General features: G+C 52.2%; 1 protein-coding gene across 11 annotated transcripts in view; it reads right to left on the reverse strand.

Annotated features, from left to right (window-relative positions):
* Positions 1–18,140, reverse strand: part of Sardh (sarcosine dehydrogenase) — a 64,981-nt gene extending 46,841 nt beyond the window's left edge. For 2 of the 11 annotated variants that reach the window (XR_015680348.1, XM_087646438.1), the window contains exons 1-9: positions 16,845–16,901; positions 16,260–16,302; positions 13,429–13,783; positions 11,996–12,174; positions 10,780–10,959; positions 7,297–7,420; positions 7,049–7,149; positions 3,650–3,754; positions 2,469–2,598 (exon numbers count right to left, since the gene is read on the reverse strand). Coding sequence is in view for 7 of the 11 variants with exons in the window: in XM_087646438.1 (XP_087502564.1) it covers positions 2,469–2,598; positions 3,650–3,754; positions 7,049–7,149; positions 7,297–7,420; positions 10,780–10,959; positions 11,996–12,174; positions 13,429–13,762 (1,153 nt within the window). In the remaining 4 variants the exon portion in view is untranslated. 11 annotated transcript variants of the gene reach the window in all.
* Between the last annotated feature and the right edge of the window lie 2,728 nt (positions 18,141–20,868).

Genomic DNA, 20,868 nt, shown 5'->3' on the forward strand with positions numbered 1-20,868 from the left:
CCCATCCCTGGATCCCGGTTCCAAGACATGTAAGGCCAAAGCTGGACATCGTGTTGAACAGGAAATGGTCCCTATACAGGCTGTGAGAGGCGAAACAGAAGATCTCCTGAGCTGCCACACTGCACATGCTGGCCAAGTATGAGCTCAGCATACAGCTCAAGGTTCCATATCGGCTCTGCACGTGTTCCGAAAGGACTTAGCGTGTGAATGAGCACACTCTGAGACAGGGCTGAAAGCCAAGCAGACCTGGGTGAGCCAACTGAATACAGTGGAGATCTCTGAGATGCTACACTGAGAAGTCCACAGGGAAGTGGAAGAATTATGTCCGCAGGGACAATGGCCTTTGGCCCTCCTAGTTGAAGGCCTCACTGAGGGGAAGAAGGCCTGTGATGGAGCTGTGTGAGGCTGGACTATGTGAGTGAGTGAGGGTGGGGCAGCCATCTGAGTAGGACCACGTTGGCTGGACCACATTGGCTGGAGAAGGTGACGAGAGCTATGCCCAGGTCTAAAAAGACAAAAGAGGAGTCCCAGGTAGGTCTGTGGGCGCTGGGGGTAGACCTTTAGTCAGAGGGGCGGGTGTGGAGTACAGGCTCCCTTAGATTTTTAATGTGGGCAAGTCGGAGAAACTTAAGGATCCTGGAACACCCAACAGCATGGTAGAAATACGTTTACCACTTTGGCTCTGAATTCTCAGCCTAAGCCAGTGAACTCCATCTGCCCCAAACCTCCCCAAAGTCTAGGACTAGGACATCTCCGATTTCTGGAGGCCCAAGCCTCTGAGCTGTCCGGCAAGGAGAAAAGCAATCCCACCCCCATCCCTAAACCTACCCCACTGCTAAGAGACCAGACCCAAGTTGTCTTTGCAAGCATACTTCCCCAAAATAGGGCCCCATGGGGGAGTGACAGTTTCCAGGCTAATTAGACAAAGAGAGCCGCTGGGGACATTCATGCCCCCTGGGATTCTTCCTGTGTTTCTCACCATCGGTCCCACTCTGGCTGAGCAGGGACATGAGTCACAGCCAGTCACAGCCCTCGCCCACATCCCAGATAAGGCGTGCTCTCAGCCTGCTCATGGGGGCTAGCTGCCGGCTCCATCTGGCCTTCCCAGGGCTGCACCCGGTGCTACAAACTGAGCTGGCTGCTCTGTAGTCACCAAGGACTCCCAGACAGTGAGGGCTGGACTCCCCAGAAGGCCACAGCACCCTCCATCTGGGACCCTTCATTTCTCCTGAGATGGCCTGGCCACTTTGCCCCATGGAAGTCCCTTGGCCTCCAGGTTCCCCTTTCATCCATAAGCCTTTGCTACCAGCTTGGCTCCAGCCTGTGACTTCTTAGCCCTATGCTACCTCTGTTGAGCAGTGTTCTGTCCCTACCTCCCAGGTTCCCACACCTGGATAGCTCAGCCTATCAAGCTGAAGACAGTTTCCTTTTGGGCTATCCTGTATCTCTCTGAGTTTGACTTTCAAGTCCGCCCTATGGTAAGGAGGAAACACACTGCTGAGATTCTGCTGAGACTACTTCTACCCAGCCACGTGTAAGTTCCACCTCAGCCCAGTGCTGACTGGCTCTGTGATGGCTGACACTGATCTAGAATTACCCAGGAGGCTAGCCGCTCAACTGAGTGGAATTAGGTTAGCTTCGAGGCATGCCCGTGAGAGAGTGGGGAAGACTCCTCTGCCAGGCTGGGAACCCTTTCCCAAGAAAAGAATTGACTCTGGTAAGAAAGAGTTCACACCCTTAGGTGTGCAGGGCTGCAGGGCCGCACCACACTTATCCCAGGGTTGGCTGCCTGAGTCTCACACTGTATGCATCAGACTGCAGGGTGAGCATGGACAACTTTCCAGATTACCTCCTTTCTAGGATCTTCTCTCTGGGGTGGAGCCTGGGGTGCCCTATGAACAGCAGCTACTCTGTTGATAACCTAAAGAGAAAGGGTCTGGGAGCTAAACTCATCCTTCTTCTCAGCCTCCTGGAGACCAGAGAGGAGACAGGGGCTTGGGAACTCCTGGCCAGAAATCTCTCCACGTCCAGCCCAACTCTAACCCTACAGAGTTCTGGCTACCCAAGAACAGTGGTTGGGACCCTGGTTGGGGAAGTGAGGACTGGGGTGGGGTGCAGAGCTCGGGGTTCCACCCGGTGATCACTGCACTAGAGACAGAGTTAGTCTTCCTGTCTTTTCTCTGCCTCACATGGTGCTAGGACAGGATCCTACGTTCCCATTTTACAGACAAGAACCCCATGTTCGGGGGACGAATGGGGTCTAGAGTCTCATTGTGGAGGTCAGAGAGTCATGGGCTTCATGCCACGGATATATTGCTGTCCTTGCTTGTCAGGTTTTCTTCTAGAGAGGAAAATTAAGAGCCACCTAGCTAAGCCCATGTAACATGAGACAGGTCCCTCTCAGGAAGGTGCTGGCATCCAGACTGACTGAAGGACGCCTCTGCTCTGGGCTCAGCTTCCCCACTCACCAGGGCCACAGACAGTGGACTTGATCCCCGTTTTCTCCAACACGGGGACACGGTTAATGGCACCTTCAATGTGCTGAGTGAACACATCCCAGTCCAGGTCAAAGAGGCCAAAGGCAAATTTGTCTGACACCTACAAAGGAAGCACAGAGAATCTGTCAATCAGCCCGGAGAAAAGCACTGATCCAGTCCAGGCCCACCTACGGCACAGCTCCAGCCCCTAGTCAGGTAAGGAACCAGGTCAGACGAGACAGAGGATGGGATTTACCTGTGGGCTCTCAATCCACCCACTCCCCCTCCTTCCTGGTTTCACCCCACCTAGTTTTCCTGGACTGTTTCTGTAGTTTCCAACTGGGCTCCAGCTTCCTGCCTCTAACCCATTCTCTCAAACCATACAGTGACCCACCCTTCTCTGGAGCATCTAATGGCTCCCAGTTACCTACCACAACTGCTCAAAACCCTCCATGTTCCCGCCTTCCTAACCACTCCCCTGTCCTCGGCCTTCTGACAACCTTTCTGATTTTTAGAAAGCAAGCACAGCCAGTCATGGTACCACACACCTTTAATCCAAGCACTCAGGAGGTACCGGGAGTTCAAGGTCAGCCTGGTCAATATAGTGAGTGCCGGGATAGTTAGAGTTACACAGAGAGACCTTGCCAAGGTAGGTGAGGGTGACTTATCTCGGGACAAGCTGGAGCTGCTCCTAGACCACCACAACCTTGGCAACTGGCCATCTAGCCAACCTGTGCCTTTAACCTGACCTCTCTGACAATCCACAGCCTACTAACTACACTTGGGGTGCAGTCTCCACCACATTGCACTACTCAACCCTGTGAACTTTTGTTTGACTCCCTACCTCTGGGCGGCTAGTCCCCCCCGCCCCGCCTAGAATCGCCCTCTAGTCATTCTGTTTGTGGACATCTGGATAGGACAGCCATGTTGTCCCCTAAATTGTCCTCCAGCCCTGAGGCTCCACTGTGGCCTTGGAGAGGGGCAAGAGGGGCAGCAAGGGCTGGGTGGTTTCTAAGTTCTTCTAGAGTCCCAGCTTTGCCTCATGCTGAGGTGGGCAGCAATTCCAACCTGGCTTCTGGTATACCTGAGCGCCAGCTCTCAGAAGCTCTCAAGTTGGGTGGGGCCAAGGCAGCTCTGTCTTTCCACCGTGGGACTCTTGGGGGTGGTCTTACCTCATCCCAAAAGATGGGGTTGGCCTCATAGCCACCCACAGACAAGGCATCCCCCTGCAGGCGGAGGTAGACAGAAGCATCATGATCCCGGACATTGGGCATGTTCTGGAAGGCAAAGCAGAGAGGCCACAGGCTTCAAGCAGCCCTGTTGCACTGGCCCCCATGCCCTGGGGCAGGCCCAGCTCTGGGTGGACCTGTGGACCTTCTCCTGCACTGGAGATGAGTAGGGAAGGAGACAGGCAGAGACAGACAGGAGCTCCTCAAAGAGGCCCTGTTCGTTTGTGAGGAATAATCAAAGTGTCCGAGTTAAGGACTGATTTCAGAAGCACAGTCATATTTTCAGTAACTAGATAATAACAGTCAGCCCTGCCAGGACCATCACCCGCAGCAGCAACACTCCAAAGAGAAAGGAATCCCAGAGCAAAATAGCACAGGATTGTGGAGACCCCTGGCGGCCAGGGAAGCCCATGCCTCCAGCCCAGCAGGATGGTACCCTGGCCCTCGGAACTGCCTCTCCCAGGCCCCAGCAAGGGCTAGGCTCAACACACACATGTGCACGTGCACATGCACATGTGCGCATGCACGCTCGCACGCACACACTCATACACATACACACACTCATACATACCATACACACTCAAACACATACACACACACTCACACACAGACACACACACACAGACACACACACACTCACACACACAAAAACATACAAACACACACACACACACAAATAAAAATAAGTAAATAAATTTTAAAATGTGATGAAAATGTTAATAAAGGAAAGGGAGCCCCGGGCTTAGATCTGTGACTGCACTCAGTAGGTTGAATGAGAAGATGTGACTTCTAATCCCCAGTCCCTCTCAGGCCTGTGCTTGGCATCTGCACAGGGTAAGCATCTCCTGCAGAAGCAGGTAGAAGGAGGATAAAAATGTAAGACGGAGAGAACCATACCCTGAACAGGCCGTCCCTTGGCCACAAGGAGGTCAGGGCAGAGCTGGCTGGGACCAGGGCAGCTTCTCAAAGCTGGGAGATCTCTTAGCTACCATAGAAGATGGGCGCCCAAGCCTTGATTGAGCCCTTGCCTATACCCAGCACCTGATGCTATGGGAAGACAGTCTCCTGCAGACCATGACTGCCGCATCCGGGGAGCTTCCTCAGCTGAAGCGGGCAAGAGGACACACGATACAAACCCCAGAGCACGTCCTAGCCTTAGGACTCTCCTCAGCACAGAGTGGGACCACAGCAGTGGAAGCAAGACCGAGGCTTGGCTCTGCCTCCTGCCTAGCTAGCCCCAGCACTAGGTGGGGCTAACCTCATAGAGCCTTCTCCATGGGGGGATGGGGCCTGAGAACTCTCTCATCACACCAGACTGTAACCTGCAATGTTGAAGCACTGGGAATGGTGGCCCCCGTCCATGTACATATCTACAGGCACTCGGGGACCTTGTGGCATGGCTCTGACTTTGAGATTCAAGGGAGGGAGATAGCCAGCTGCAGGGGAGCATTTGAAGAAGCTAGCTAGGAGTGAGGTGTGGTGCCCCTCGGTGGACATCCTGTGGAACCCAAGACACATCCACTGCTTCCCCACTTACACCGCAGACTCTCCTGGAGCCCCTTCATGGTCAGAGAGTGACCCCTGGTGGCCACCTGAGGAGTGGGCGGTCCCCATAGCTCTGAACTTCGGTAAGAGGTCAGCATGGACACTTTTCCTTGCACACCAAATACAGTCCAAGGTAGGTGTCTCTGTGAATAAGGACCTACTGTGTGTTCAGGGGGAGTTACTCTGGGAACAATGGCAGGAACCTACCAGATCCAGGTTTCTGCTGTGCCATTTCCTACATTCACACTACGAAATGCGCAGGGTCGACATCTTGGAGGCTGGAGGGAAGCCAAACTCATGCAAGGTGGGAGAGGCAGGCCTAAGGGACAAGGCTGGGGTGTGCAGGCGTCCAAGACTCATCGCTGAGCTCTGAACAAGAGCAATGTGGCCTCTCACACTACGAAAATCAAAACTAAATGCCCTGCTCTATGATCTTCTCCATCACCCTCAAATTTCCAGAGGTGTGGACTTCTCCTTCTCCAGGGAGTTATCAAAAGATCAACTTGTCCTCCAATCTTGGCTGGGGATGTCATACAGCCCATGCCCGGACACATTTGATTGGCCTAAGGGAAGTCAATTGAGTGTCTTTGTATGGTCTTTTAGGACAGGATCTGCCCTGCACCAGGTCTCTGAACCCTAGAACCCTGGGAGGGAACCCTTTGAGCTTTTTTTTTTTCTTTCCGGAGCTGGGGACCGAACCCAGGGCCTTGCACTTGCTAGGCAAGCGCTCTACCACTGAGCTAAATCCCCAACCCCCCCCCCCCCTTTGAGCTTCTTTGCTTGTCTGTGGGATCCCCTTTTCTCTTCAGGATGAAGATGGGTCTCTCTCTGTTTTATCTCTACCACCTGGAACAGGGCCTGGAACATGAAGCCCTTCCAGTCAGTGTTGGCTGGAGACAGGATTAGATGCCCATTGGAAAGAAGAATTAGCAAGTGGTTGAATGATGGTGGAATAGAGGAAGGAAAAGGTGAGTGGGGAGGAGGGATGGGTCACGGATGGGTGAATGGAGGGAAGGAAATGAAGAAGGAAAGGAAAGATGGGTGGATAAGAAGATGGACGAGGGGTTGGGGATTTAGCTCAGTGGTAGAGCGCTTGCCTAGGAAGCGCAAGGCCCTGGGTTCGGTCCCCAGCTCCGAAAAAAGAACCAAAAAAAAAAAAAAAAAAAGAAAAAGAAAAAAAGAAAGCAGGCTGAGCAAGCCATGGGAGCAAGAGTAAGCAGCACCCCTCCATGGCCTCTGCTTCAGCTCCTGCTCCAGGTTCTTGCCCTGACTTCCTTTGTATGAGTCTGTGATACAGAACTATAAGTAGAAGGACTGACGGAAGAGGAGGGCGGGAAAAAACGTGCTCAGATGATTGGTGAGGGGAAGGAGAGTCGGTGTTAAGGCACTAGAAAACTACCAGCCAACAACATAGGAAAGAAGGGCCAAGTAGACCAAGAGAGGAGAGAGCAGGAGGCACATAACTCTGGGTGCCTGCAGGTATACACGGTCAAGATCCCTAACCAGAGGCTCTCGAGAGGTGCCGAGTGCCAGGAACCAGTCATAAGGATGGACTCCACGTTTGAGTTCTCTGAACTCGGGACCCAGATGTTGAGCTGGCTGCCCGTAGCGGGGGCAGTAACCCCGGATACCAGACGGGAGATATCAAGGAGAAGCCAGAACCTGGTGACCAAAGTAGCCTGCACCATCAAATTCTCCATGTCAACTCAGGTTACGTCTGTTACCACCCAGAAGTCCCCATTGCACGGAAGCGGTGCCTAAGGCTGAGGGCTGGTCTCACCAGCCACCATTGCTTACCTGGATCCCCTCAATGCGCTCAGTGACAACGTAGGCATGGTGCATGGCCACCAGCGGGACCTTCACTCCAGCCATCCGGCCCACGGAGCTCGCCCACACCCCTGGAGGCAGAGTGGAAAGTAACTCAGCTGCTACCCGAGTGGGCACAGAACACCTCAGAATCCCTGCCTATCCTGACTTCCCGCCCCAGAAAGGCGCCCTTTGTGGGTGGGACCCGAGCCGAGGGAGTCAGAGGGGCAGCGTTCCACCTGCACAGTTGACCACGCAGGGTGTCTGGATGGAGCCATGTTGAGTCTCCACAGCTGTCACCCGCCGCACTCCAAAGTCGTCTGTCCGCACACGGATGCCAGTCACTGCACAGTTTTCAATGACCTGAGGTGGGGGGAAAAACTACCCTTAACCATGTGGGGCTCTCGGACAGCCTGACCTCCATCCGTGACCCACTAGATCAGACCAGAGGATACTGCTCCTGTGAGGAAGTCTTCCTGATTCATTTGACCAGAGAAATAGAAGCCACGTCACAAGACAGCAGAGCCCACTTTCTTCCTTAGTTGGAAAATCTGTGCAGATGTGGCAGGGGTGGGAAAACTCATTCAGACAAGCAAAGAACTGATGGCTTTTCTAGTAGGTAAGGTTCATTTGAAAAAATAGAAAAATACCCATGCATCACCTTGGTTTTTAATAAGATGTGTGTCATAGGCACAGAGGAAAATTCCCTGAACAGAACACCAAGGGCTTATGCTCTAAGATCAAGAATCGACAAATGGGACCTCATAAAATCACAAAGCTTCTGTAAGGCAAAGGACACTGTCATTAGGACAAAACAGCAAGCAAGAGACTGGGAAAAGATCTTTACCAATCCTACATCTGATAGAGGGCTAATACCCAATATATACAAAGACCTCAAGAAGTTAGACTCCAGAGAAACAAATAACCCTACTAAAAAATGGGATACAAAGCTAAACAAAGAATTCTCAACTGAGGAATATTGAATGGCCTTGAAGCAGCTAAAGAAATGTTCAACATCCTTAGTCATCAGGGAAATGCAAGTCAGGGAAAAACAACCCTGAGATCCCACCTCACACCAGTGAGAATGGCTAAGATCAAAACTCAGGTGACAACAGATGCTGGTGAGGATGTGGAGAAAGAGGAACACTCCTCCATTGTTGGTGGGATTGCAGCCTGGTACAACCATTCTGGAAATCAGTCTGGAGGTTCCTCAGAAAATTGGACATAGTACTACCTGAGGACCCAGCTATACCTCTCTTGGGCATATACCCAAAAGATGCCCCAACATATAAAAAGGACATGTGCTCCACTATGTTCATAGCAGCCTTATTTATAATAGCCAGAAGCTGGAAAGAACCCAGATGCCCTTCAACAGAGGAATGGATACAGAAAATGTGGTACATCTACACAATGGAGTACTACTCAGCTATCAAAAACAATGACTTCATGAAATTTTTGGGCAAGTGGATGGAACTAGAAAATATCATCCTGGGGCTGGGGATTTAGCTCAGCGGTAGAGCGCTTGCCTAGGAAGCGCAAGGCCCTGGGTTCGGTCCCCAGCTCCGAAAAAAAGAAAAAAAAAAGAAAATATCATCCTGAGTGAGGTAACCCAATCACAAAAGAACACACATGGTATGCACTCACTGATAAGTGGATATTAGCCCCAAAGCTTGAATTACCCAAGAAATAATTCACAGACCACATGAAACTCAAGAAGAAGGAAGGCCAAAACGTGGGTACTTCAGTCCTTCTTAGAAAATAGTCATGGGAGGAAATACAGGGACAAAGAGTGGAGCCGAGACTGAAGGAAAGGCCAACCAGAAACGACCCTACCTGGGGATCTCATATGCAGCCACCAAACCCAGTCACTATTGCTGAAGCCAAGAAGTGCTTGCTGACAGGAGCCTGATACAGCTGTCTCCTGAGAGGCTCTGCCAGAGCCTGACAAATACAGATGAGGATGTTTACAACCAACCATCAGACTGAGCACAGGGACCCAATGGAGGAGTTAGAGAAAGGATTGAAGTCACTTAAGGGGTTTGCAACCCCATAGGAAGAACAACAATATCAACCAACCAGACTCCCCCAGAACTCCCAGGGACTAAACCACCAACCAAAGAGTGCACACGGGGGGAATCCATGACTCCAGCCACATATGTAGCAGAGAATAGCATTGTCTGGAATCAATAAGAGGAGAGGCCCTTAGTCCTGTGAAGGCTCATTTCCCCAGTGTAAGGGAATGCCAGGGTGTTGTGAAGGGAGTGGGTGGGTGGGAGGGGGAACATCCTCATAGAAGCCAGGGGAATAGGGATGAGAGACGGGAACCAGAAAAGGAGAGAGCATCTGAAATGTAAATACATAAACTATCCAATAAAAAAATAAGATGTGGGGCTGGAGAGATGGTTCAGAGGTTAAGAGCACTGACTGCTCTCCCAGAGGTCCTGAGTTCAAATCCCAGCAACCACATGGTGGCTCACAACCATCTGTAATGGAGATCTGACACCCTCTTCTGGTGTGTCTGAAGACAGCAACAGTGTACTCATATATAATAAATAAATAAATCTTAAAAAAAAAAATAAGATGTGTGTCTGTTTATTCCTTCATGGAAACAGAAACACGCTAAAATGCCCAGTCCTGCGGGACTTCTTTTTAACTTCATACCTCTTCGTCTTTTTGTGTGTGGTGTGTGCATGTGCCATGTGTGGTGTCTCAGTGTGTGTGTGTGTGTGTGTGTGTGTGTGTGTGTGTGTGTGTGTGTTGTTGAGGGGTGCAGGTGCATGCACTGTGCTGGTTGGCTTTAAATGTCAACTTGATTCAAACCTAGAATCACCTTGGAAGAAACTTAACTGAGGAATTATCTAGATCAGGTTGGCCTAAGGATATGTCTATGGAGAATTGACTTGGTTGTTAATTGACCTAGCCCATTGTGGGCAGCACCACTCCCTACGCCAAATCTGGACTACATGACTGAAGAAAGATAGCTGGGCAAGTAAACAGATAGCATGGGTGCATTCATATCATCTATCTATCAATCATCTATTCTCTCTCTCTCTCTCTCTCTCTCTCTCTCTCTCTCTCTCTCTCTCTCCTCTGAGTGTGGGACGTGATGCAGCGAACTGCTTGAGTTTCTACCTTGATAAAAACCATAACCTGGTTGTAAGACTAGTCAGTTCTTTCCTTCCCTAGGTTATTTTTTTGTCAGAGTGTTTTATCACAGCAACAAAAACGAAAGTGGGGCGTGAAAGCACATTTGGAGACCAGAGAGGGACATTCGGTGACTTCCTCTGCCACTCTCTGCCTTGTTCCCCTGAGACAGACTCTCTCACTGAACCTGGAGCTCACTGCTTCCACGGGGTTGGCAGACAGAAATCCCAGCAACAGCTGCCTACTACATGGATGTTGTAAATACAAAACTAGGTCCTCACGCCTGGGCATCAGGCACTCTTATCCGGTGAGCCATAGCCCCAGCTCCGGTTTAGCATTTTAAGTTTTTCTACAGTAAGTGCGAGGTTGAGGCAAAAGAAGACAGAATAATAAGAAGGGATCCGGGGGTTTCTTTTGTGACAGAGTAGGATCCTTGTGAAGGGACGGGACAATACAATGGATCCAAAGGCTGAGAGGTCCCAACTGGCCCAGGACCACATATATCAGGCCAAGGATGGTGTCTGTCCTTTGGCCTCAGGGTTTGTAGGAAAAGGGGGTGGGTGGGCAGCTATGGGTACCTGAGCTCCCCTAGCCACTGCTGCTCTGGTGAGGGTAGTGCAGGTGCCAGCCGGGTCCATGGTACCATCCCGAGGCACATACAGGGTCCCATAGAGGTCGTCCACATTCATCAGCGGATACAGATCCTTGGTCTCTGCGGGGCTCAGCACATGGGATTCTATACCGTAGGCCTTGCCCAACTAGAAAAACCCAGAAGAAAGTTCATGAGCACATGGGAAGCAGGTCTTCATGGGACTCACCTGACCCAGAGGCCTAGGTACACCCCCACCCCTGCTGCCTCTAGAAGCCTGGGCAGGTCTCTGTGCCCAGAGGACCCCTTAGGTCATCTCCTTCAAGAAGGCGAAGAGAGGGTGGAGCCGGTGCAGAGGCAGAGTCTGGAGCCACGCCCCTTAGGCTGTAGCCTCTGCTCCGGCGGATCTGCTCCCTCCCTTCCTAAGGGAAATGGGAGGACTGAACGCCCACTCCCAGAAATGAGCGGATAGTAAACTGTGCGCTTGGCTAGGAACTTAGACAATAAGGAACTACAAATTATTAGTGTGTCATAATGCAATCCCCTCACACTCTCATACGTTAGGTCTGATGATTCTGGATTTTTCCCAAGAAACACCAGCATGCTCCTAGCTTGATGGCACTGCCAAACAGGCCATCCCCCATATTTAACTGAACCAAGGACAGTCAACCCAATGGAGGTGACGACCTATTTAACAGGCTTTCACCCACTTAGCACTGAGATTCTCTAAGGACATTTTTCTCTTTGAGACAGGGTCTCATGTGTTCCAGGCTGGCCAGAAACTGTACAGCCAATGATGACCTTAAACTCCTGATCTTTCGGACAGGGTAAGAGGCATGCCCCACTACACCAAGCTTCAGGTTACCTCAGAGGTAAAACTCAGTGACTCCAAGCAGTTCTAAATCTGAGAGCAGAGTTGGGGTGGAACCCAGGTTGTGCACACTGGACAACCAACTAAACCACATCCCCAGCCCCCTCCAGGAATTTTGAATGAAGAGCGTGGCCCAGGCTCTCCACCCAGGTAGCCCAGCCAGCAAAGAGGGTTTGAACTCAGATCTGTAGGCACCGGCTTCCAGTGCCAGAGGACTGCTGCATGTACTCACTGCTGGGGCCTCCTTCACCTTGATGGACGCCCACTTGGAGCACAGCGTTCATGTGCGCTCCCATAAGGTATGCACCCCACCTTTCCCCAAGAGTGCACCCACCGACATGAGCCTCTTGTATTCATCCAGGCGCTGCTGGTTGGAGGCGATGAAGAGGCCACCATTCTGGATCCAGCCTGTGTGAAGCCCAGTCTCCTCTTCCAGATCATGGCTCACCACTTGCCGTGTGTGAGCCAGAAGCTCTACTTCCACATCGCTGGGCCGCAGCTGCCACAGTAGGCCTGGGCCAGAAAAGGACAACATCGGTCCCTGCAGGGTGGCATCATACCCCTCTTCCAGGCAAATAGTGAGGAACAGTGGGGAGCCCAGGGAGGTTAGGTGGGACATGGCCTGCCACAGGTGGAGTTAGGGCTATGCCGGGGCAGCTCCTAGTGCCCTGGCTAGCCTCAAACTTGCTAGGTAGCCAAGAATGAACTTGAATTCTTCATCTTCCAATCTCCGCCTCCCAAGTGCTAGGCCTAGGCCACCCTGCCTGGCTTTGAAAGTTATTTCATAGGGAAACCCCAACTAGTTGAATTCAAAGTCACAGAGCAGGTGAATGGTGAAACTGAAAACTGACTGGACCCAGAAATCCCTGTCTTCCTAAGACAGCAGAGGCCGAGGGATAGTGGCCAGCAGTGAGGCTGCTGTGTCATGGAGGGGCAAGGCCTGACAGCCCAGCCGGCCTGACCTTGGGAGATGGGCTTAAAGCAGTGGTTCTCAACCTTCCTAATGACAAGCCCTTTCAATATAGTTCCTCATGTTGTGATGACAAAATTATTTCATTGATACTTTATAACTGTAATTTTCTACTATTATTAATCATAATATAAATATCCGATATGCAAAAAATCTGATACTCAGCCCCATAAAAGGTTCCAACCTACAGGTTGATTTTTTTTTTTTTCCGGAGCTGGGGACCGAACCCAGGGCCTTGTGCTTGCTAGGCAAGCGCTCTACCACTGAGCCAAATCCCCAGCCCTCAACCTACAGGTTGAGAACCTCCAGCTTAGAGGCAGTGTACTCTAGGTATCAGCTCTCCAGGGTCCAAGTCGAGCGCCTCATGTTGGCCTCTTGACAGTCACCAAGGTGCAAGTGTTTACACCACATCAGACCGGCAGCTGCTCTCCAGGGGACCACTGGTAAAAGCGGTGAGGACATGGAACTGTGGGTGCTTAATGGGCATGCACGGGATGAGTCAGGAGAGTACCACAGAAGGTACAGCCCCTCCTACACAGGGCCATCCATCCTCCAGGAGATGTGCCTCTACCTAGTGGCTTCGTCTGGGAACAGGGACTCTGCTCTTAGTACAGACAACTCCTGGGTGCAGCTTCACCCCTACCCAGGGGGCAGCCTCTCCCCAGCACAGCTCTTCAGAGAGGAAAGTCCGGCTGGCCTTCCACATCCATCATACGTCTTCCCTCTCCAACTCTACTCCTCACTCAGACTGACCCCCGGCTGTGTCCCCCCCTACCTGCCTGCACCCAGGCTCCTACCTGCTGTGTGCCAGGTGGTCCCAGAGGTCAGTCGCTCTCTCTCCAGCAGCACAACTCCACCTACACCCAGCTTGGCCAAGTGGTACAGAGTCTGGCAGCCCAAACTGCCCCCACCAATGACCACAACATTGGCTGTGCTAGGCAGGGGCTGGCTTGGTCCTTGGGGCACCACAGAGGCACCTTGGGCCTCCTCCTTCAGGGTGCACTGGTATGGAACACTCTTCTCAGTGGTGGGCCTGGCCTCCCTGGCTAGGGGCTGTAGCCCCAGGTTGCGAGCAGATCTCCCTCGAGGACAGGTGGCAGCTACACGGAGGACCCGGCTCAGTGAAGCCATGGGGACTTAGGGCTCCTGTACCTTAGGGAGCCAATAAGAGAGTCAGGTTGGGGTGCAGTGCAGACATTGTGGGGGTTAAGCTAAGTGAATGCCCATATACCTGAGGCTCCCGTGCTACATCCTTGGCCTCCTTCTGCTGCTTCCCTGTGATGTGTGTTCACTCACTCATCCACTGCTCCATTCATTCACTCCCTCCCCCATTCACTCACTCCTACACTCACTGTCCCATTCACTTGTCTACTCCACCATTCATTCATTCACTCTCCATTTACTCCTTCCCACCCTCATTCACTCATCTACTCCCCATTCATTCACTCCCTCCCCCATTCACTCACTCCTACACTCACTGTCCCATTCACTTGTCTACTCCACCATTCATTCATTCACTCTCCATTTACTCCTTCCCACCCTCATTCACTCATCTACTCCCCATTCATTCACTCCCTCCCCCATTCACTCACTCCTACACTCACTGTCCCATTCACTTGTCTACTCCACTATTCATTCATTCACTCCCCCATTCATTTATTCATTCCCCCACTCACTCACTCCCACCCCCACTCACTCATCTACTTCTCATTCATTCATCTACTCCCCACTCACTCATTCACTCCCCCATTCACTCATCCACTCTCCATTCACTCCCCCATTCACTCACTCCTCCACTCACTGCCCCATTCACTCATCTACTTTCCCATTCATTCATTCATTCTTCACTCCCCCATTCATTTATTCATTCCCCCACTCACTCCCACCCCCACTCACTCATTCACTCCCCCATTCACTCACTCCTCCACTCACTGCCCCATTCACTCATCTACTTTCCCATTCATTCATTCACTAACCCACCCCCATTCACTTACTCATGTACTCACCAATTTCCCCATTCACTCATTCACTCCCCCATCCCCCACCCCCATCCCCCATCCCCTCTTCAGCAGGCTCTAGCTGGCCTCAGGGGAGACAGCTTTAGGTAGGGGGTGGGTGTCAGAGAGGTAGGGTTGGCATAACTGGGAGATATTCCAAATGATGTCTAAGAAAGAGGGCTTATCCAGAGAGAGAGGGCACCCGAGGATAGAGGGATAGGCAGAAGGGCCCTTAGAGGGGCACTGAATGTCCTCTCGGGAGCATTAGGGACACAGGCAGCATGAGAACATCCAGGGCCTGGTGAGAGCATGTCAGAGCTTCCTGATATTTTGAAGGCCATGTCCTGCTCCGAGGTAGAGAAAGGCCCTAGGGCTGCTGAGCAGGGGCTGGAGAGAAGGACTGCAGCCCCAGAGGAACCAAGACTACATTGATGGGAATAGGTGGGGTCACCTGCACATAGGGGGATCCAGGCAGAGGTGGGTAGCCATGTGGAGGAGGCAATGAGGCCAAAACCCCAAACAGGCGCTGGCAATGGACCCGGACAGGAGCCTAGGGTAGCCCCCATGACAGTACCACCCAACCCCACATAAGCTAGTTCTCCTTCAGGGGTTCCCAATAAAAGCCAGTGGAGGCTGAGGTGTCTAGATACCCAGCCCCAGGCTTCTGGATTTCAGAGGGGACTCGGTACTGGCCTAAGGGGTCTCATTTTGCTCTGTCCCCTCCATAGTCCTCCCAGCTACCTTTAAGGGACCATCAAGAGCTTCCTTCAGAAAGCCCACTCCATCCCATCTCCCTATTCATCAATGCAATAATACGGGTTTATCAGGAAACCAACTAGTGACACAGCACAGCCTTTGATCCCAGCACTTGGGAGGGAGAGGCAGGCGGATCTCTGAGTTCAAGGCCAGCCTGGTCTACAGAGTGAGTTCCAGGACAGCCAGGGCTACACAGAGAAACCTTGTCTCAAGCCGACCCCCCCCCCCTCACACACACACCCAAAAAAAGTCTACCAGGACTGATGGTGACCAGAGTATCTCCTGGAGAGAGGACCCCTGCCTGCCCAGCACGGGGAAGACTCCTCCAGAGGATTGCTCATGCCGTTCCTGGGATTAGCAGGGAAAGCCGAGGCTTTGGCTGAGTGGGGCTGGCTTCCTTAGTATCGATGACTGTTGTCAAGTAGCCAGTTAACTGAGAAAGTCACTTCCATAATCCAGTGTGGGTGACAAGCTCTGTGCAGTCACTCACCCGCACAGACTGGTCTGAGGCCCGAGACTCTCATCTCTGTTTTAGGGAAAGAGACTGAGGCAAGGGAAGCTTCGGTCACAGGCCTCTGTATGGCTGCACTGAACAAACCCCACGGTGATCTGAAAGCCACATATTCCCCTGGTCCCGCCCAGCATGAGGACTTGGGACCCACTGCGGCACCGTGTCCACGCTGAACCCTCACTGGCACAGTAGGAGAAGGAGTGGGTCAGAGCCAAGCCACCCACCTCAGCACCCCACTCTGCGAGACCCCCTTACCCTGCAGTCTCTTGAGCCATCCCCATCCCCACAGTGACAGCTGTCAAGTTTTCTGTGGCTTCCATGAATGAGACAGGAAGGAAACCCCTCAGCAGGAATCTATACATACCTTAGTCTTCGTCCTAGATTTTCCAGAAGCTCCTGGGAGATTCCTAGCAAGGAAAAGTCAGCATGATATGGACCCAATCGAGGTTCTGCAAGTCCAGGCAGTGCCTCTACCTCAGGACACCACGCCAGGCACTGCATACCTGCCAGAGGAACCTCCTTCCTCTCCAAACTGTGCCCAAGGCCAATGCTGCTGGCTGGAGGACCTGCCACGTGCTCCTTCTCTGCCAGCCCAGCTAGTCAGGGCAGGGGTGGGGGATGGGGCAGCCAGGCCCCCAGCGTGCCCCTCCTTCAGAGCAGATGCTTCATTAACCTGCCCTCTGGCCTCTGCAGCTCTCTCCCTCAGCTTCCCAAGGACCAGGGCACAGGACACAGGGAATGAGAGCTCAGTCACAGGCCTGAGGCCTCAGACACGGGGCTGTTTTCGAAGACAGCAACGGGGTAGAAGGGAACCCAAGAGGGGAAGGCACTGTGCAGAGCCCTCCCATAAAGGAGCCCCCTCCTGCACCCCCACATTTATCCATGGCCTTCCCATCTAGTCCATGGTCCTTCAACCAGAAGAAGAGGGAGGTCCCAGCTGGCGACCAACCTGCCCATGAAGGGGCTGTCAGGACACTGCCCCTCCCTTCTTTCCCAAGCTGCATCTGGGTCTAACTGAAAAGGCCACCCACTCCCTTGCTGCTGGTCCCGCCTACAACCGGGGCAGGAATGCACCTCCCACCACCCCAGCTTCCTGGCCAGCCCAGCTGGGACAGCTGCCAAGGGGGCAGTTCTCCTGGCCGGCCAGCAGAGAAGGGCTGTGAGACGGAGCCCGGCTCTGCGGATGACCTCGCTCTCACATTTCCTTCCACATCTCTAACCCGGGGATCTCCAAACTGCTGTGGACCCAGGCATCTTGCCTTCCCTACCTTCCCTACCTTGGTTCCCCTTCCCCCAAGCCAGCTCAATCTATAGTTGGCTTCGTGGGTAGAACTATCCCGCCTTGAACTGAAGCCCCTGGTGAGATCATCTTGGCACTCGTCTGTGTTTCCAACCCCAGCTTGCTCACTCCTGGGACCAGACAGGCCATGAAGGAAGTCAGGCAGCTGCCCACAGTCTGCCTGTATCCAGGACAGTGTGCCCATTCCTGGCATGAGTAGATGTCCTGAGTGAATCCAAGAAGAACCAGTATGTTTTAAAGCCTCTGGATGTCCAAAAATCAGAGTAGGTACTGGTACCAGATGGTCCCTGGTACCCAGCAGGAGCAGAAAGACAGATTTCATAGGCAGTCCTACTAAGCACGTAGCAGCACCCGATCAGGAAGGGATGGGGTGGCCAGCCACTGGTCCCAGACTCTAGCCACCACCCCTGTCCAAAGTCACAACTAGATACTTGTACTTGCGTGGAGCTGTCCATCTCTCCGCCTTGCTGCCAGCTTGTCTCTCACGTACATTTATTGAGACCCTACTGCATACAAATTAGCTCTTGGGAACCCAGAGATACCTAAGACCCTGGTCTGGCGTTCAGGGGCTTGTGAAACAGAAAACAAAGATGGAGGGGAGAGGCCCCTTGATGGCTGCCTATGGAGCTGCTCATTTCAGAAGAGGGTAGCAGAGACGCTGGCTAACCCTGTTGCCATAGGTCTCGATGTCTGCCCTAAGGCTGGTTGGTTACTGTCCCCACCAGCATGAGACTTCTCCGGGACAATGTGGGATCCTGAGATAAGGGACAGAGCTCCCTGTCCGTCCAGATGTAGCCTGTCCCAACAAACCCAAACAAAACTGAAGTCAGGATCTGCTCACCAGACTGACAAGCGGATTAGAGAGAAGGGGATAAACACATTGCCTAAGTCTTCCTCTGAGTCCCAGCCTCTGTGGTGCGTGACGGAAAGACACCTGGTTAATATAGTCCTGGGGCAGTGGCTGGGCCAGGCTAACTCGAACAGTTGCATAGTCTCCTGGACTTTGGACAGGGGTGGTGGCTGGAGGCTGGGATCGGTGGCTGGCCAGCACTGTAGGAGTTGTTGACCCCAGCATGTTACCCTGTGCAAGTCAAGGAGAGGTGGGAGGTTGTGTCCATGAGTGCTGAAGGGTACGGCTCATAACCAGGGACTAAAGGGCAAGGTCCTGTTGACACTTGCATGGATGTAGGCTACTCTCCTCATCTCTCCTGCCACCCAGGCAGAACTGTGGTCCAACCCTACCCCACCCCACCCCCTTCACACCACCCCCACAATCCCACTCCACCTTACCCCACCTGTATTAGACTAGAGTCACAGAACTTATGGAATGTCTCTATATATTAAGGGAAATTACAGGAATGCAGTCTGCAGTCCAACTAACCAACAGCGGGCAGCTGTGAATGGGGAATTCAAGACTCTAGCTCGGCCCCACAAGGCTAAGTGCTTCAGCTGGTCTTCTGTCTACGCTGGAATCCTGAAGAAGCAGGTTCCAACAGACATGCTGTCAAGTAAATGCAAGCAGGCGGAGAAGAGTGAGCCTTCCTTCTTCCAGTGTCCTAAAGTCCTCCAGCAGAAGGTGTGGCCCAGAGTAAAGGTGTGCACCACCACCCTACACCTAAGCTGTTCTTTCTGTGGAGCTTGTTCTGTCCAAGGCTGGCCCTGAACTCAGCACTCAGCTTCTGTCTCCTGGGATTAAAGGTGAGTACCACCTTGCCTGGGCCTAAGCTTGTCATGCCTCAAGATCTGAGTCAAAAGCCTGTGTCTTCCAGCCTCAAGATCTGGATCATGGGGCTGGAGAGATGGTTCAGTGGTTAAGAGCACTGACTGCTTTTCTGGAGGTCCTGAGTTCAAATCCCAGAAACAACATGGTGGCTCACAATCATCTGGAATGAGATCTGATGCCCTCTTCTGGTGTGTCTGAAGACAGTGACAGTGTTCTCATGTAAATAAAATAAATAAATCTTAAAAAAAAAAATCTGGATCACGGGTGTGCCCTCCATTTCTGGATTATAGTTCCTTCCAGATGTAGTCAAGTTGGCAACTGGGCATAGCCATCATACCACCCAGCCATTTTACAGCATTCTTAGAACTTCCTGAGTATTTTGACTCTCTTAGTGTATAGGAGGGGCATGGTTTAGAAAAAAAAAAGCAGCTCTGAGGATAGAAAGGGGGTGGAGAGAATCTTGAGGGTTATAAGAAGAATGGGTATCTGGGAGAAAGGGAGCTGTGAGCTGGAGAGGGAGGGCTTTGAAATGTATAAGTACTTGCGAGTAGGGGCTGAGAGAGCCTAAAGGCTAGCCGGACCTTGATAGCACAGCGCATGTTAACGGGAGAACCATATGTGCCTTCTGCCAGAGAGAAGGGAAAGGGCCTCTTTTGGTATGTGGGAAGCCGTTTCACAAATACCTGAGCAATGTTGGCTTTTATCTGACCACAAGACTCCTGGACTCCACCACCAGAAATCATCCTGTACCCCAGGTTGAGCTCGTTTCTGGACATTTGGACTGCCTTTTGGAGTTTGGGGGATTGAGTTTCCTTTGGAGCTGACACTGTAGAACACTACGAAGGGAGCACACTACAAGCAGGGTCATGGTTGATTCCAATCTCCAGGGTAGGGGAGGGGGATTATCTCCAGGCCTCGGCCTTTCCCAGATGTACAAACTCAACAAGGATTGAGGCCGACTGGCCTCCCCTGCCCTCAACACCCTGAGACTCCCTTCTAACCTAGCTGGCTCCCAACTGCTGATCAGCCTTGCAGGGCAGAAGGGTTGCAGACCACCCCTAACAGGGTAGAAGTCCCTAGGTAGTGGATGGAGGGTCTTCTGCCAAGCTCCACCTGTGGCCCTGCAAAGAGGACACTAGCAACAAGACAGGCAGAAGAGCAACCTTGTGGGCCGGCCTTCCCTCTGACCCACCCAGAGGAATGGATAAACTGACAACAAGACTGCTCTGCGGTTTTACTGTAGCTATTAGAGAGAGAACAGCCAGAGGTAACTGTGTCAGTCCAGAGCAGAGAGAGAAAGAAGTAACTTGAATATGGACAGTAGATGGAACTTGGCCATGAGAGGAGCACAAAGTGGGTGGGAGGAAGACAGGAGGGATAGCAGGGTTATAAGGAGAATGAATAGCTAGGGAGGGAAGCAGGAGCACAGAGGGAGTTAAGGGGAGGAGAGGAGGTGGGAAGAGTCAGGAAATGTTACATCATTACACTTTGAAGTGTGTAACAGAAACTTGTGACATTCAGGGAGCCTGGAGGCCGGCATGTACTTTGATATGCTAATGAGCACCAAGATAGCCATTTATCCCTTCTGGCTTTTGGAATTTGGAGAAACGGACCTTGGACTTGACAAAGAAAGGGTGCACAGGAGCCTGGGTGCTCAGCTCCAGTCTGAGCAGTGCTGGTGTAGAGCAGTGATAGAGGGCCCTCAGCAGGCAGCTGTACCCGTGACCTCTCAGAGATAGGAATGGCTTCTGTCATTGTAGAAAACTGAGAGGCAGGACACAGCTCTAGGGTGCTGAGAGATAAAATTTTAAATTAACTCAAAACACAGTAACAAGATCTGACTGAGGAAGACAGATGGCTAAAATTACAGAACTGATACTGACACAGTTGTTTTATCACCAGTGTGAGCAGTCGTTCTGTCTCAGTGATGTTTGTTTAAGCCCCTTATAC

Source organism: Rattus norvegicus, chromosome 3, assembly GCF_021556685.1.
Source record: "Rattus norvegicus strain SHRSP/BbbUtx chromosome 3, alternate assembly SHRSP_T2T, whole genome shotgun sequence".
In the NCBI taxonomy this organism is placed as follows: domain Eukaryota; kingdom Metazoa; phylum Chordata; class Mammalia; order Rodentia; family Muridae; genus Rattus; species Rattus norvegicus.